The sequence below is a fragment of the Nipponia nippon genome, unplaced genomic scaffold (assembly GCF_047370975.1).
Source record: "Nipponia nippon isolate SJK-2023a ecotype South Korea unplaced genomic scaffold, ASM4737097v1 scaffold_9, whole genome shotgun sequence".
NCBI lineage: Eukaryota > Metazoa > Chordata > Aves > Pelecaniformes > Threskiornithidae > Nipponia > Nipponia nippon.
Window position 1 is genome coordinate 44780186 of NW_028262413.1, and position 18830 is coordinate 44799015.

Below are 18830 nucleotides of genomic sequence, written 5' to 3' on the forward strand. Positions count from 1 at the left end.
AGCAGTCACTGATGGCTGCTGCCTATCAGTCACCAAAGGAGGGGACAGTTGTGTCACATGCTCTGGATGGGTGAAATGACAGGATGCAAAAATAGAGGATTATAACATGAACACTGACAGACCTTTAACCCTAATGGTGCTGCTATAAAAAACAAAAGTAAGAGAGTCCACTGCCACTCTGGCTAAACCCATTAGCCTCCTGGGGCCTTTTGGAAACACTATTCCAGCAAGAAGTGTACAGCAGTGGCACCAAACTAAACCGTAAACAGAAGAACTGATGCCTCAATGAAATTCATCTGATGTTCTGATTTCCTCCTGCGCTTGAGGAGCTCCACACGTACATAATCCGTACAGTATGGGCACATGCTCATTACAGAAAACCTCTATGTGTGTGTGGTGGGGAAACTAATTAATTATCTAGCAAGTGGGGTTCCAGTGGGAACCTAGTTGCTTTTTGTACTTTATTATTTTTTTAAAGCAATTCATTTAGCCAGAAAGCTGAATTTCCAGGGTTCTCCATTCCATAGCAATCCAGCACATCGGCTTTCTAGAGATGCAGAGCTGAGGATCCCTGGACTGCCAGGCTCATTCAGCTCCTGCTGCTGCTCAGGGACAGCCAACACAAGAACTGGCAAGAAGTTCATCCACACCATTAGCAGGCACCACCTCCTGCGATAGTGAAGTACAGGAAAACAATACAGACGTACAGAAAGCAAAACCAAAAAAAGCACATTGCTCTAGGAACAGCCATTTTGTTTTAAAGAATTTTTATTTCCTGGATGGTTTTAAAGACTGGAGTATTACCCACATTGTGTCTCTCTCAGAAAATTCTAAGAAATTAAAGATGCCCCCCAAAACTCCACGCATCACTTTAGAATGACAATTATTTCACACTGTTAGCAGAGCACTCAACGCAAATATACCAGCTGGGATCTACAACATTGCTACAGTCTAATACCTTCAAATATTGTCATCATCAAATATATACATCAGTCACAAATAAATTAGGTCAATTTGAAACTACCTTTAAAAAACTGTTTTGCCAGCTAGAGAGAAAAATGGGCTTATTTACACTCCAGATACTAAGAGAAACAAATACGGATTACATTAAACATCCGTGCTCATTTTAACACAATTTCTGCATGTGATGTATCTGGAAGCCCACAATATTGCTTTTCTCTTTCTCTAACTGTGAAAAGTTGTGGGAGAGTTTTATTAGGATGGGAAGCGAGGAGACAGTATTGTTTTTGGTTAAATGTTACTATTTTCCATGTGAGAAGTACATAGAAACCAGCAGTGGGTTTGTTCTGATAGGTCAGAATAGGGCTTAAAAGGGCAAACATGAAAGACGATGAATTCATGAATTCTTCTTTCATTCCAGTGAAAACATCACTGGATGAGTAGATGATAGTGTGAAATTCAAACCAGTGCATCCAAATTTGCCTCAGCTGAATAAACTACAGGAAAAATTTCAAAAACTCCCCAGTTTCAATAGAGAGGTGACATTTATGTATTATCAGTGATGGATTCTATGGCTGTGCTAATAAAATGAAGACAGAAAACAGTTTTAGCACATCCCTTTTAGAGTTTTCAGTCAGACACGAACAGAATATATGAAAGTAAAAGCATCAGAAGTGTAAGGCCACACTTACCATCTGAAGCACTGAAGTACTCAGGGTTCACAGAAGCGTAAAGTACTCCATTGCCCAGTCTGTCACTGTTCCTGTTGAAATATTTTTTTTCTGTTTTAATTTTTAAACCTAAGTAAATTTCAGGCCACCTCTTCTACAGCTTTTCCACCATTTGCTCAACCACAGAATATTGTTTGCTGTACGTGGAGAGCTTTTCAGACAAAGGGGACAAACCAAATTCTTATTCTACCTCACATAATCAATGGGAAAAGAGCCCTGAACAGCTTTCCTGGGAAACCAGCAGTCTTCTCTATACCAAATCAGCACCAGAAAAGTGTAAACACAAGGTACTTCTAGCTGCTGGGCAAACTTCCTCTAAGAAAGGCAGCGGTATGGTAATACACCCAGGAGACCTGCGACTGAGAACATACTTTAACATCACCTGCTCTACCGTGGGAGAGAAGTGATCCAGCAAAGGACAAGACTGTTTTTAATAGGGAATTCCATGCAACTATAAGTGTTTCTATTATTTTATTTTAGAAACACACACACACACTGCCCGCCCTCCAATTTTACTGGGATGATTTTCAGAGTACGACACATTTATTCAGCGCTGTGAGAGCTCTGGCAGGAGGCAAGCTGTAGAAATAAAATTACCAATCAGGCCTCAGAAAATCAAACACAAAACATTCTTGTGGGCTGGAACAACAGTTTAAAGAAGGATGAGTTATCAGGCATTTCACCTAGGAGAGCTCAAGGGGAGGCCAAGCAGGTACTGTACTTCCCTAGGTAAAAGCTCTTTCTGGAGTGCTTGAGGAGAACTGGTACTACTGTCTGCACACAAATGAATTAGAGCTGGAAATAATGGGACACTCAATAAGCATAATTAATATGAGTGTAATAAAAAACCTCCATATCTAGAAAGTTGCAAGGCTGAACATTTGCACTGACTTCTATTAAGTTCTCATTATGTATTTCAATTAAATAAATAAAAAAAAATCACTAGTTACAAAAAACAAAACTGAGGAAAACAAATAAATAGAACAGTCCCCTAGACTGCTTGTCCAGGATGTAATTTTTAAAGTGGATGTAAAGACTTCAAAAAACCTCTAGAATTGGCAAGAAATCAAATTAACCTAAATTGAACTAAGTTTTCATGGTTTATATTGACCCATATTTCAGTCAAAGCTTCTGATTATGCAGGTTCAGTGTCTGCCATCATTGTCCCAGTGGATATGTTCCTGACAAACCCTTCCTCTTCCCTCTCAAACATGATACTGTAATAAAAAGCCTCTTCATATCTCAAGCAGCAGCCAGATGCTTGCTGGTAACTCTAAACCACCTCCTTTTACACACCAACAAGACAGAATCTGCTTAAGCTTCTCGAGTCCTCTGAATGCCATTTCCCTTTTTAATTTCCAGTTTGCTCCATGGGCACAGATTTGAAAATAAACATTCCCCTCCTGCAGTTTTCACCACAAGCATATACGACTCACCTCTTTTTGTTGAAGACGTACAGCATTATCAGTAATCCCCCAATGATGAGCAGGAAAGCAATAGGGAGCACAATTATCAAGTGCAGGAAGTTTCCATAGTTTGCTGCTGCAACCAACAAGAAAACCATTGTATCAGGGTTTCTATAAAATCTCCATTAACAAAGAAACATTCAAAACCCACTCAGTATATTTCCATACAGGGAAGAAATCAAAGTACTCATTTTCTTGTCTGATGTGGAAAAATGTACTCGGAAACACTCCCTGACTGCAGATGAGTGGAACAAGAAAACAGGCAGTGAGAAGTATTAATTTTGTACAGAACAGTGTCTGTCTGGGGTTTGCTTTCACAAGTTATGCTTAAGGACTTACATTCCTCAGTGAACAATATGTAATTGTTCACTTGCATATTCACCTTTTTTTCCACCTTTTGTTCACCTTGCAATTGCTTATACTTATATTCAGAATCTGCACACGCTGCTCTTTACTTCAAGTTCTTCAAGTCCAGCAAATAGAAAACCAAAAAGGAATACAAGATGGAGTTCCAATTTTCTGTGGATACATCTGCTCTACAACTAAATACAGAAGTTCTTGAGAGGGTCTCTGTGGACGCTACGGCGGTGTTTTTCCAAAAGATAAATTACTCCCACTGTCAGGATCAGCATCACCCTTTCATCAGGACATCATCTTTATCAAATGTCACTCAGAACAGGTCATATGAAAAAGCATCTTGATATTTAAAAAAACCTGCCAGCCAAAAATCTAAACAAATTATTTGTTTCTTGTATTATTTTGTAATTTAAAGCAGGTTTGCCTTATTGCCACAGGTTTTGTACAATCCAACTCCATGTTGTTATGGCTAACATTACATTCCCAGCATAGCAAGTCACAGTGGTGTGCTCTACACGCCCACCACCTGGCTGCACCTCTCATATACGTAGAATGCATACAACAAAAGGACCACGCCTCAGATAGGCCTCCTGGTTGTCAACACTTGCCGAAAAATGGAACAGGGAAGAGTTGTGAAAGAAGCATCAGCAAATAAGAGGAGTATTCAGAGCACAGGCGAGAGGCTCATACGCCCAGTTACATATGTAAACATCAGGAATTATTAAAAAGCCAATAGTCCCCCAGTTTGACACAGCCAACAAACATTCATCTTACATTTGGGTTGCACATAGAAAGAGACTGGCTCAGTCCATGACCCGTTTCCAGCTAACGAGGTGGCCTGAACTCTAGCAGAATAGTTTCCAGGGTTCAGATGAGTTAGTTTAGCTCCTCCAAGCTTCTTGTATTCCTGTCTGGAAACACATTCCCGCTTCTCCTAAAAGAAAAAAGCAATTTACAGCTCATGTTAGTATCTTCACATTCCTTCATTCTTGAGAAAACAATAAGGCTGCAGGATAAGCTAGTTTCTATAACTAAAAGCCCCATCTGATCAAACACCTTAAGGAGGTATGCGGAATTCAAAAACTGTCAAACTAAATGAAACAAAGGAATGGCACGCTGGTTGGTGCCGGGTGTTTGAAATCACAATTTCTATCTTTGGTCTGCAGCACTGCACAGAAGCATGTTAAGGAAGATTCCATTTTGTGTATAAATTAGAGTTACAAGCAGTAACTCTTAACAGAGAAATGTCAAATCCTCACCTCTCCATGCTGCCCATATTTGATTTCATACATTAGTATCAGCCCATTTGGATTTGCTGGCTCTAACCACTTCAGGTAGACAGTGTTTTCTTCTTTTGCTTCCCATGCTACCGTTCCTGGAATGTTATCTGCTCCCTCTGTAAAATATTTACAAGTGATGTGACAAGAACACCTATTACTGAAACAGGAACTTATACGACAATTGAGGAAAATAAAGGTTCATACTATTCTTTAGGTATCAAAGCATTGCAGTAAGTGCTATTCAAAGATCCAGAGAACAAAATGCATTGGCCAGGGGCCTGTTGAAGAGATTGCTAGCAGAGTCTGAACTGCCGATTGCCAGAAAAACAGTGCGGTGTGTACAGCTTCACCAGGTATGGGCTCTGTGTTAGTCACTGTGCTCTGTGTGCCAAAAAACCTGTTTATCAGCATCTGGTTCTTCCTTCCAAACTTTCCACGACACCAAAATGGTGCAGACACAGCTATTCGCACCAAATGGCTGTAAACAGCAACCTGTCTGCAAATGGCTGTAAACACATAAGATCTGCCCCACTGTCATCCCTTTCCCAAAACACCCAGGCTTAGGAAATCTGTTGCCGTTTAAGACAGAATCTCATCAGCGATTCAGTAACTGCTTTACCCGTATTTCATTCTTGATAATTTTCTGTGTTTTATTCAAAAACAGGAATACGAAGACCATTTCGGTCAAAGAAAAAAAGACCACTTTTTCAAAAATAAAGTTGTTAGGTTTAGAAGAAAACAGAATTGGTTGGCCTTTAATTTTCAGAGCCATGCGCTAAAAATCTCGGAACACTTATTTCCTTTTCCCTGATCTCACAGATTTCCTTATTTCCTTGAAATAAGCAATACTTTTTGCCTTTTTACTGACACAGCTGGATCCGGATTATGATAGTCTTTCCTTCCAGAAACAAAACAAAATTGCTACCATTCTGCATCAAATATTCCCAGACATCTGCTGGAGTCAAAAGCTCTTTGCTGGATGCATATGAGCTTACACTAAAATCATCTCTATTCTTCCCAGAAGAAGTACAATCTGTAGAAGTCCCAAACATGAGTACAGCATTCAATACTTCCTATTTGAAATACTCTAGATGCCGGCGATTGGGCACAAAGCAACACAGTACTCCCCCTGTTTCCAGGCTGGACAAAGGCATGGTCATTCTGTGACAGAAGAAACATTTGGCAAACATTCCCACCAGCAAAACTCTTAACATCTGCAAACAGTTCAGAGTGAACACAGCAAAACTAAACATTAGCTGAGAAACGTTCCCCTGTCTCTATTCAAGCATACGGGGAACTGAAGAATAAAACCTTTCAACCCACCATGTCTGTGGTTATCACCTATATATCACTGGGAAATGGATTCTCTCATAATTATCTCGGTAGTCAACACATGCACTTCTGATCACAGGACAGACTCAATACATATCGCTCAGTAGACACAAGAGACCAGTCAAGGACATTAAACTACTGTAACAAAGTTTTATATCGTTCCAATTTATTTTCTTCCATAGAATTTTTTTATTATACCCCAATGTTTTTCTGACTGTTTTTGGAGGGCTTATCCTCCCTGGGATTGATCTCTCCCCAGAAAATAAAACAAAGCTTTATACTTGTGAGAGCATACCTGAAGGCATGGTTCTTGCAAAGACAAAGTTGGAAGCGCTACAACCAAGTGTGTCGGCTTCGTGGTTGCAGCTGTGAATATCAATGCGGTAAAGAGTAAAAGGCTGGAGATGGGAGATCACAGTTCTCTCCTTGCCATCCACTTTGGTCTCAAAGAACGGGTACTCCACCTCACTCTCCTCTGCATCAGAAACATTGGTGAAGTGATCTGTCCCAGTCGCGTTCCTGTTTCGAGTGGCCAAAGTGGCATTTGCGATTCGGAACACGTCCCTCCGCTTCCGATCGGGTCTGTGGAGCAAACAGACAGTTACAGTAAAGGTCTCTTCAGGGAAACACCACTTTTTCTCCAGCTCTGTGCAAAAAAACCACAGTAAAATAGGTAACTGCTATTTAAAAAAAGCTAAATAAAGGAAACTGCAAAACACGACAAAAGCTTTCTCTTAATCTGAACCTGCAGCATGTCAGCACATCCTATTACTCTCTTTTGGTCAGAAACCAATCACGACTCTGAAGCTCCCACTGCGCCCCAAGGTAAACATGCAAACTTCTGACCTCACACAACAAACCGAATAGCAAAAACGGCTTCGCTGTTACTCAATAAGCATCTTAGATTTGTATTTAATGACAGTAATGTTGACGCTTAAATTAAAAATCAGATGTTAAAGGTTGAAAAGGTTAGGGAAAAAACTGTTTTGAAGTTTGCTGGATTAGCAGAGCTGACTCAGTCGTCTTAACTTTCTTTTCAGTTGCAATGAAATTACAGAACTTTGAATGTATTGCACTGAGAAAAGAAACCTTGGAAGGCAGGTGAAGCCATGAATGTTAACCGCCACTAATGTGTGGTAAGTTGTGCATCTCTACTTCTCTCACCCAAACAAAAGCTCTGCAAAGGAACAATCTTCCTGTATGAGAAAACAGAGTACTAATATTTATTGTGTATAGCAAGAGTTCACCAAGCAACTTTGCTTTGCCTTACAGGCATCTGTATGAAATTTATGCAGAGTTAAAAACTGGAGGATTTATAGCAACACTACTGCTTTCTCAAGTCTAAGAAACTATTGCAGTGGACAGGCCTGAGTGTCAGTACAAGTGTCAATATGAAAATATTCTGAAACATGTGGATGGTGTTAGCTAACCAACACACGATTGCCACACATGAGACTTGTCACTTGGTCTTGTGTCAAATCCAAGGCTCTTTTGCACAGGAGCACTAACTACATAGGGAAAGCTGGCTTTTCCAGCTCCTGCTCTCCTGGTCTCTGAAGTTTGCAGGACTGCCCACACCTGGAAAGCAATGCACCAGGGGAGTTAAAGAAGAATGTAAGAGTCACACTACAAAAACAGTTTTGCCTTGAATCCTATCCCACCTGAAATCACTTAGCCAGTGCCCATTTAGCACCTGGCCAGTGCAGTGGCTATCAAGGACAAAGATGAAGTCTAACACATTTCTACCAGAGAGTTACAAGTCAGGCGAATAAGGCCTCCCTCAAACACACAACAGGAAGAAAGATGACTCAACAGGAGAAGTTAATTCGCTGTCAAATATACCATCTTAGTACATTCAGCCACAAAACAGCATGCTGCAGAGAGAGCCAAAAACAGCCTGACTTGGTTTTGAAATCTTCTGGCAGAGGCTGGATGAATTTTTTTTTTTAGGAGTTCACTACAAAATTTTCCAAAATCCTTTTACTATGTCTTGAGCAGTCTTTTTGACACTCTCAGATGCCATGTAAACACAGCACAGAAATAAACGAAGACAAGGAAAAAAATTCCTACATTATCAAGAAACTGTTTTAAGCTACACACAAGTGAATGTCGTAACTTGTCAGTGGAGTATGGGGGAACTTCATAGGAGACGTAAGCACTTGTGCCTCCTCTACACTGGTGTTTATGGAAGTTACTAAAGCTATTCATCTTGCTTAGGATGAGTATTCATTTACTGCTTTAATTCAGTGGAAAGAACAAACTTTTGAACTGCTAAAAGCACATGGGATGCCCAGCACTGAACTGATCAGCATTTGCACAGATTTTGTGATAAAAGCAGTGAAAATGGTAAGTTCCTTTTCAATCAACCACAAAAGCATGTGCCAATGCAAGAACCCAAAAGGCCTGACTTTGTCTGTCACTGCTTTTATGGGATGCATGAGGTTTCAGCTCTTTGGGGAGGGGAGAGGGGGGGGGAAGTACAGTCCTACCTTGCCTTCGGGGAAAAAGATAAAGAGAAAGCAATACACAACTTGTTGGTGAAAACTAGTCATATCAGGAAGGGAAAAAGACCTGCAGGATAACCACAAGGCGAATATGATTAAAACATCAACAGATTTCACACCATTGCTTTTCTGTCAAGCAGCTTCCTGCTTTCGTGAAAGGCACAGATAAAGACAAAAACAAGCATCGAAGGAAGTAAGGAAAAGTCTAGAGCTAAAAACATGAGAATTCATCTATTCTGTTAAAGGACAGGAAGGAAGAGAAATGTAAGATAAAAATCAGAAAACAACACTATAATAAATTACATCAAATTGAAATTAAAAAGAAGAAAAAAATGTGGGTGTCAACATAAAAGCTAACTGTCCATACTTCATGGCAATTTTACGTTACTTCTCAGATACCTGCTACTACACACAGAGCCCATCTCATCCAGCTCATTAGAGAACCAAAAAAAAAATGAAGAACAACTCATCTTCCTGTGGTTGTGAGTGTCTCTTCAAGACCAACCATAGTTCTAATGTTTGAAATCCACCTCACCACTGCAGTAATACACATGGGGTCATCCAGAAGTTGCACACAAGATTACATCAACAGGCTTTTTAAACAACCTTAAAACCACCCGGTCAAATATTTTCATGCTGTATTACATGCTGCATCTCTTTCATAGTATCGTTGAGACAGGTAGAACACTGGAAACAAGTACTATCATTGAGGCTTGCATTAACACATTAATTAACTTCTCCCTTGGGAAAGAGAGGGGGGGGGGGGGGGGGGAAAGACACCAAGTAACAAGCTGCTTAGATTTGTCCTGTGGAGACGTCTCGCTAGCTCATAATCTTTAATTTCCCTGCCATACAGTCTCTTTCAAGTTGCTTAGCTATGCAGCTATTTCTGAGTGCTGTACCTTATCTGCCCTTGCTGTTACAAAACACACCCTTATGACAGTAAGTTAAGAAAAAGGGGAAGCAGTCAAGCTTTCAGGAAATTTTGTGAACTGGTCAGTTTATTTTTTACTGTCTGAGTTCAAGGTTCTGTGAGTTTCCTTTGGGAGTGGGGGGAATGCAAGAAAATTTGTGAGACAATAAACAACGCATTTTAAATGACAAAGCTTTGGTGAAATAAAAAAATTCCTTTGTAATAGACTTTCAAGTAGTTTAGACCTGACACATGCCTTTCAAAACTCCTGGCTGTGCTACTTCAAGTACAAGATCAGATCACACTTACAAGATTTCACATTGCTCAGGAATTGCATCCTGAGCAGTCACGGTGGCTGTTACTTCCCTGTACCTCATCTTTACTGATGGTTCTCATCGTCAGTAGGGAAACACTGCACAAGTTCAACCACAAATGCTAAATGCGACTCAAACTCAGCTCAGATACAATACTTAGCACTTCCAAAGAGAGGCAGTATTTAGTTCCTCATTTTTTGGACACAGCTAAGAAGCTCTGCACACATCACAGTCCCAACCCCAAACAAGTCAATCCAACACATCCTTGAATAAAGGTCCAAAAATCACAATGGAGAGTGAAAGAAACCGGTTTTAATGAGCAGCAAAGCCACACTTCAGAGTTCTCAAGCACAGGACTTCACCATAAACTTCATCTGCCAACAGAGACAATGAGATAACATGCACGACTGAAATCTGATTGCTTATAGACTGTACCGTAACAGCTATACACTGTGTGCTTGCTAGGCCCCAGGATCCAATTATCTAAAGTAAGAACAGCTTACATGAAGGATAAATTGGAAACTCAAGGATCAAAATCACCAATTAATTCAGTAGTATCTACTCTATGTTGCAGCATAAAATCGTTACTATTCCACTTAATGTGTAAGCGTTAGTGTTTATCATGGAAGAGTGGGCATATTTAATACTTCTCTGCAGCACAGACCCAGGAAACCAATATGCCCTTCGCAATTAGTGCAGTGAGAAAGGAAGACCAGTTTCAATTCTGTAAGGTGACTATGCCCTCAATTTCAAAGGCAAATAAATCTTCAGATTAGGAACACAAGCACTTAAACGGCTATTTAGAGAAAGATCACATCTGAAACCCTTTGTCTGCCACATGTTGCTCATCTCTGAAACCCTTTATAGACAAAGATCTCCTCAAGTGACTCTTGACTCTGAAAAGAAACCATCACTAAAGTCCTTGAACAATATAGGTAAGAACCCTTACTGTTAGCTAAAACTCAGAGAAAGAGACGAAAATTAGTAAAAGAAACTGCCAAGTAAGGCTGCGGGTTGTCTCACACAAAAGGAAAGGCAATACTTATGTGTTTTAGGTGTTATCTACAGATACTTTCATGTCCAGGAAGCCTGAGCTCTAGGAAATGTTAAAAAATGAAATTATGAGCCCCACTTGCAAAGAGAAAGTGTCCAAAATCCATTACCTGGGGACAAAGATGGAGTTGTGAAGGAAGTTCTCAAAGACTTTCCGGTACTCTGCTTCCTCCTTCTCAGCTTGCTTTTCTGCCTCTGTCTTGGGACAAGCACAACAAGGTCCTTTTTCTCCCCCACAGCCCTCTGGCTTGGTGGGTTCAGTAGCTTCTTCTGTATCAATGGTCCCATCAGCATATCTTCGAATTGGGACTTTATCTTAAAAGAAAACAACACAGGAGGCTTGTTTTTTTCTCTCCATATTATGAATAAGCAACAACCCATGTTTACCCATTCCCTTCTACTTGCTGTTATTCACAAAATCAGGGCACAGGCTTTAGCTCTTGTAAATAAACACAACCACGTTTCATCTTCCTACCTTTGGAGCAGTAATTGTGTCTGTAAAGGTAACTGTCCTGAGGTTGCTGCTGCCATCGCACGATGTAGTAGGAGAGGTTGCCGTTGGGAAGAGAGGGAGGATTCCATTTCACAATCAGTTGGGATGAGGAGTTGGATGCTGAAATAACATCCAAGGGAATGGATGGCACTGGAGGGGAAAAAAAAAAAAAAAAGAAAAAAAGGAAAGGAAGGTATTTAAATCTAGAGCATTCTACAACGTATTTCAATGCAAGCTTTCAAAGTGAATCCCAATCCATTTCTATACTGCAAGAAAAAATGCCCCAGAATCATAGAATGCTTTGGGATGGAAGGGACCTTTAAAGGTCATCTAGTCCATCCCCCCTGCCATGGGCAGGGACATCTACAACCAGATCAGGTTGCTCAGAGCCCCATCCAGCCTGGCCTTGAACGTTTCCAAGGATGGGGCATCTACCACCTCTCTGGGCAACCCCTTCCAGTGTTTCACTACCCTCATTGTAAAAAATTTCTTCCTTATATCCAGTCTGAATCTACCCTCTTTTAGTTTAAAACCACCATCCTATTTCAAAGAAAAGATTTCCTACTTATGCCCCACTAACAATGGTTATTAAGGGTTCAACTGCAATCACGTACAGTCCCAATCCAAAGCTGTACTTAAATTTACCTTCACCAATGGAACAAAGTCTGAAATCCTCACTCCAAAAAACTCCCATGGTTCCCAATGAAAATAATATCTGAACAACTACAGAGTTTTAATTCAAATCTTAATGCTGCTTTCATAATTACTGAAACTTTCTAGCATTATGCACATCATCTGCACATAAACTCAATTTCTGTATGAACAACAGAACCTGCATAATCATATAATAATACCTGCACCGTTATCAACCTCTTACCCAAGAGCCCAGGCTCTCACCTGCAGCATTGGTTCGTATATATACAATTTCACTTTTTGCTCCATGAATATGATGGTTTTCCATCATTGTGAGGGTAACAGCCTTGACATAAATGGCGTATTGAGTCCAAGGTTTCAATCCCTGCAGTAGAATTCCAGGATTGTTCTCTTTGTTCGGTGGTAGGTCAACGTCAACCATGTTCCAGCTATTGGAGCCACACGCATCTTGCCCATCATACTCTGTCACATTTTTGAATGGTCTGAAATAGTAAAAGAAAAAGAAGTACAAAATATTTATTTTCTCCTAAAAATTGTCATATATTTATGAGAGTGCCTCACTTCAATGTTGCTCAATGAAACAAATAAAGCTTACTTGTTTTCCATAGCAGAATAAAACAGAATAAAATTTGTATTTATTTCCAAGCACTACAAAATTCAGAGTTCAGCTTCAGCTGCAGGTCTTACCTTCAGTCACTAGCAATAAGGCAAGGTTCCCCAAGAAAACACTAAATTTCTCTTTTTTTATCCAAAACAGACAGTGAAATGGTTCAGACATATTTAGACTTTAGCTAAGCATCTATGAAACAGAAGCAACTCAAAAGAGTTATTGGTAGCAGCTGAGCTTTTTACTATAAAGAACCCAAACTTCCAAGACTGGCCTTGACAAGTCCAACAGGCTTTTCTTTCCCTTTTATTTCCACACAATACAAACACACTTACATAGTCATATAGCTCTGCTTTTCATAAGTTGCAACACTGGCGCAAGAGCATACAAAGTTTTATTCTTGTAACTAGTTACTATAGACTCATCAGCACTAAGTCGACTGCATCATAGTACACCATCACAATGATGCTCTTTTTCAAGCAATGCTGGACATTAATAATTTGTGCTTCTGTGTCTTGAAGTCTTGCTCTGTATGTCATTACCAGCATTCTGAACCTCCCTTTCACACCTCCAGACTGCTCGGAGAGTTGTTATTATTGTGCTCATTTCTATTTTGGTCTATTTTACATCTGAGACACTACAAGGATGTACAAAGGCAGAGACACCTCCCAAGAAATTAGGATCTCCCCACAGCAACTGCCCCACTCCTTCATTATCAAGAGATACTAATGGAGAAAACTACCAAAGCTAGATAACCTAAATAACCCCAAACCCTGAGTAGACAAGTCATCAAGGTGACAGGGCAAACTCCTGACCTGTGATGCTCTCTAGTCAGTACTGTGACTAGAGAAGGAAAAGATCTCGGTAAACGTAATGACATGACTCATGGAGGGCTCCAAATTAGACCCCTGAGAACAGCCAAGCCATCCATCTCATTCTTTTTCAAATTTGAAACTTCCTGATGGATTTCGAATCCATTTGTAGGCTTCAATCCAATCAATCCTCTTTTTAAAGGGGGTTTGTTCTCCATCAAGAAAAGAATTTGAACAAAAGCGGGACTTGTAAACTGGATGAGATATGCAAACTGTGTAAAACAGGAACTACCCAAAGGACTTTGCTGACTAACTTTTCTCACTACTAAACCAACAGTCAGAATAGAATTGTCTACTCTCCCTTGGAATGTCCCGATTAGTCTCTGACGACATCTACTTACGCTTCTTTGTAGTAAACAGTGAAGCTAATGAGATCTCTATAATCTGGAGGGCGATACCGTTCCCATGTTAGTTTAATCCGATTCTTGAGCGTAGTGTTGGAAACAAAACGCAGAATGTGGCTTTCACCTGCGATACAAAAAGACAAGACATGACAGAGTTAGCATCACATTGCCTATTAGTTTTTGTGGTTTCTTAGGTGTCAGTTTTAGCTAATTGGCCTTTCCAGGGGTGCCTATGATACCGCAGTATACCAGCAGCCTTTGGCTCTGTAGAGCTTCCTGTTTCATCCTACTGCATCTGAGTGCTTAAGGGTAAGCAGTGACCTTGGCAATCATTTTAGAATATGCTGGAGCTACTTGTTATTATTTTTCCTGAAGCAGATTTTCTTTTAATGCGTCATCAGAAAGCTCTTGAAAACTACTTCAGACTCTCCCTGAGCGAGGAATGGAAGTCCCGTTTATTCACAGGACTGGTTTAGAAGCATTAAATTCACCATCCAACTCCAATGCACATGTGGAGCAGTAACCGGCCTCCATGTTCTCACTTTCCAGGACAACTTCTGACAACTACAATTTGTTTTTCTGGGGAATGGACAACATGGAAAGCACAAAGGAGTTTACATTCCTATTCATGAGAGGCTGGACTAAGAACTCCAAAACTCAGTTCATATACGGCACAGCCATTTGATGGCAGCAACTTCCAGCTACTCCTCTGAACAGAGCTGGATGGAAGCTGGCAGCTTTGAAATGAATGGCTTCCCACTACCAACTGACTGAGCTTTCCAATCCAAAACAAAACAGCGTTTTACAAACTTAATTCTTGGATGAAGAAATTGTGTTCTAAGTGTCAACTGTGAGTTAGTTTGTAACGTTCCACAGAAGTCTCTGAAAATAAAGGGGTTTTCACCCTCATGTACACTGGCACTATTGGTGCTATCTTTTCAAAGGCAGTTTAGCTTTTGTTGATTCTTTTCCCCTTCTCAGAGTCAGAAAGCTTTCTGTAATGGTTTTTTAAAAAACAGGCAGCGGCTGGCACTAGCCTCAGTGGTAGTAAGGACTGGCTGTGTGTCTGTAACTCCTCCAGGACTGCAAGCCTTTGCTCTATTGAATGTGCAAAGAATGGAGTGTGCTTACAAGACGGATCTATGCCATCTGCATTTATGCATCAAGCCTAAAGAGACATTCAGCAGAGTACGTGTCCTAGTTTTGTAAACACCATCCAGAACAAGAGGACTTGACTTATACACAAGATCTATTTTAATTTACTCAGCTCCAAGAATGCCACAGATAGACCGAAGAAAAATGCACTGTCAGTTCTAAGAGTTTGAGTATGAAGTCAAATTCGTAAGCATTCTGTCATCTTAATTCCTAGATGAGAGATTGCTTTGAAATGTATTGGTTACACCTGGAGACCTGATGTGAAGACCACTGAAGCCAAAAAAGGACTTTCCAGTAACTTTGGCCACTGCAGAATCCAAAATTAAATGCAGAGACACTGAGGTTTAGGAATATTGTAAAACACTAAAAAGTGTTCTCGATTCAAAAGCAAATAATTTGAAAATAAAGCACAGAAAATTGCATTTACAACAAGCATTTCTAGCAACAACGTACAATATTCGGCAGGAGCTGACAAGAAGCTTGAACATAACAAACAATTTGTTTTGGTGTCTACAGAACTGTTATTCAGCAGCCGCCTTAGTATCAAGAAAGAGTAGATATCTGAGAGAGGAAAATACCTATAATGATGTACATTTGCAAAGGAAACAGAGAAACTGCTCCTCGCTGGATATACCAAAACACTAGATTTTATTTCTCATTTCCCAGGTACACTCCTATTGTTATACGGTGCTGCTGTCACAAAAAAGGGTATTTGGAAAGCAGTCATCTTCATCCAATGATTTTTACAGATGAGAGAGTGACTACGCAGCCACATAGTTTTCCATGCATGTGAACATAACTTCCACAGCTACATTTTAAAAATTGAACAAGCAGAATGACTGAAAGCCTACCATAATTTCTAAACTCCAAATATTGTAATGGTCAGCAACGTGGCAGTGTGTTGGTTTGTGGGGTTTTTTTTGACACCCTCCTATGTGGTTTGCCTTGAGATTTTTTTGTTTGTTTGTTGGTTTACTTACAAGAGGCTCTCTCCCCATTGTTCCTTGGGTTTATATCTCCTTTGCTCTGTCGTCCCTTGGTTCCTGAAACTTCCTCCATACGGTAAATCTCAGAAACACACAGTTTAGGATTAAATGCAAAGTACATTTTCCCCTCCTTGATCGTCAAGTTATGATGGTTCCAGTCCCACAGCTGCTGAAGATTGTGGTTGTCAAGCACGTAGAAGGAATAATTCCTAGAAGGAAATTTTTGAAGGAAAAATATTAGTTTTAATTCAGAGCCAATTCCAACCAAGAATACCTTAATATAAGCAAACTTTAAAACACTATGTTTCCTCCTATTACTTTAAATTGGTGTTCAGCAGAGTAAAGGATTTTCTTCTCTCCTGTGGAGCAAGCTTCCCCTGAATGCTCACTTTGGTCAGAGGACAGGGAAATGACCGTAACACAGGACTCCGTGGCCGACATCACACCATGTAAAGCCCATTCCAACATTTGTTTTAATAATTGTGTAGAAGCTGCTATGAGGAATATAAATTCATGTCCTCTGAGCAGCAGGTCTCTACACTGCATTTTCCATTTGTGGCAAGTAGGAAGCAATAACCTTACATACCTTATGGGAGGAAAAGCATGGTGCAGTTCTGACAATAAAATACAATCGTGGACACAGCTGCCTTGCTTACGTTTACAAAAGCAACTGTAAGAGTTTGCATAGTGAGGTTTCCTTGCCTCTCTGTCTTAGTTTACCTCTTGGCCCAATAAAGACTTCCTACATTGTGCCAAGTACAGTTGCGCCTATACATCAAAACCTGACAGTAAACAGTTGCGCTGACTGCACAGCACAGGATCCACACTTCAAAGTACAGCACTAACAACACAGGCAGCAGCATGTGCCGAGCCCATTCCCTAAGCACAGCAGTGGAATAACATCAACATCCTTTATTTCCACAGATACAAAAAGCAAAACTGTGTGTGTAAATCCTATTATATATTAAGAAGAAATTCCTGGTACCACTTGATTGTGCTGAATTGTGAAAAAAAAAAAAAAAAAAAAAAACAGGTGCAGCAAAAGCAAGATTACAGGCTCTGCATTAGCAGCAAGACACCTGCAAAGACACTTGCATTTTGGGATAGTAGGGACAGCAATGCACAATTGAGAAATCAGTGAAAGGTCTGTGTAGGTGATGAACATAAATCAAACCAAGCCATCATGGCAGCATTTATTACACTCTTCTGTGGAAAGTCTCACCAACGTTAACTCCGTCAACATAAAATCCATTATTAACACAATGAAGCCTTGCAACTTCTGCAAGCTGTTTTGCATTGGTAAGCCCACGTCAGTGTAGTTAAACTAGGCTTTCTACACATCCTTTTAACTGCAATCAGAGTTTCTGCAGGGTAACATGGCAGACAAACCATGGGGCTCACAAGAAGCTGACATACCACTCATTTATGGTTTTCCTGCAACAACTTGATTTGAAATTTAGCATTAATTCCTCCCTCACCTAATCTGATGTAAAAATTGTGCATTCTGGTTGCACCCAGCAAAGACCACGGTTGCTGTTTCTTGTAACGTACCAAAATGCTGAGTGTATTTTCAGAACAACGTGAAAGAGAAGTGTTTTCTCCTATTTCCAACTGTTCCCTACTTATCCAGGACTTGACTGCTAATGCAGTCAATATATCTGGTACCGCTTCAAGCGGATGCTGAGAAGAATGAGCTCAGCTGACAAGGGAGCACATAGATACTTGTGCTTTAAATGCATCTTGCCAGGAGAGAACAAGGGTGCTAAACTGCATGTGGGATTTGACAATCACCAAAAACTGCGTTTATTTGAGACAACTATTGCTCTGTTACAGATGACTAAAATCCCTGCAGCTCCCTGTGCACTGCTGAAAAGATGACATTTCACCATAATTAGCTGCGTGATTAAGTGATGGCAACTAAGCTTTTCAGGGAAGACCCAAAAAGCTGGACTCGGATTGAACACAATAAACAGAGGTGTGGCTTCACAACTACAGAAACCATCTTAAATATTTAATAACAGCCTAGCCTGTCTCCTGCTCCCAACTGTGGCAATTATGCTTTAGACACCAGAGATAATTCTTGTATTAAAGCAATGTGGCTAAGCTTTCAAGACTGTGAATAAATGAGGCAAATCAAGCACACACTGGTGCTTGACACAACTGCACAGCGACTGGGCCGGAGCTGGGAGTTACTGTGGCTCATACGTTAACGCCATCTGCACAAGTTTGAGCAGCCACCCGAGGCAAGGCAAACCGGTCCTAAGGGTTCATGTATACACTGAAAGTATAAATTAGTGGAAGTTATTCTAGCACCATTCAAAGCACCAGGGAAACCACATTTGGAGGTCTATATACAGTCTCAGTCACAGGAGAGGTGCAGCGCTGCGTGGCTTGAAAGGTGGAGCAGAGGGCAAGCAGAGTGCGCTTAGGGCTTAGGTTATAAAGTTATAAATAAAGATTATATCAGACTTTGGCTCTAACAGCTGTGGAAAAAAATCAGGATGCCAAGGAAGATAGCATGGAAAGAATAAAAGATTCACTGTAGGAAAACGAAGCACTGCCAATCAGACCCTGAAGACAGTAACTAAGGGAATGACTGGAGATTATGGCCTGAAGGACAGGCTAAACCTCTGAACAGGAGTAGGAGGCACATCTGGTCCCAGGCTTGGCATAAAAAGCCTCAAGGCGACCTGCATAACCCACGCACACCCACAGGAGAGAATTCCCACAGCACGATGTGCATCCCCAACTGCAGAGCACCCACAGCCACTTAATTATTGGCTGCATACATTAAAAACCTGCTTCACGC

General features: G+C 40.5%; 1 protein-coding gene across 3 annotated transcripts in view; it reads right to left on the reverse strand.

Moving 5' to 3' along the window:
• IGF1R (insulin like growth factor 1 receptor) overlaps positions 1-18830 on the reverse strand; it is a 195979-nt gene that overhangs the window by 19746 nt on the left and 157403 nt on the right. For 2 of the 3 annotated variants that reach the window (XM_087743361.1, XM_087743359.1), the window contains exons 6-15: positions 16016-16230; positions 13878-14004; positions 12301-12539; positions 11386-11553; positions 11021-11225; positions 6422-6708; positions 4774-4910; positions 4289-4448; positions 3128-3230; positions 1653-1723 (exon numbers count right to left, since the gene is read on the reverse strand). In XM_087743361.1, coding sequence (XP_087599487.1) covers positions 1653-1723; positions 3128-3230; positions 4289-4448; positions 4774-4910; positions 6422-6708; positions 11021-11225; positions 11386-11553; positions 12301-12539; positions 13878-14004; positions 16016-16230 — 1712 coding nt within the window. Of the gene's footprint in view, positions 1-1652; positions 1724-3127; positions 3234-4288; positions 4449-4773; positions 4911-6421; positions 6709-11020; positions 11226-11385; positions 11554-12300; positions 12540-13877; positions 14005-16015; positions 16231-18830 lie in introns of all 3 variants that reach the window. The other variant, XM_087743360.1, reaches the window with a different exon arrangement.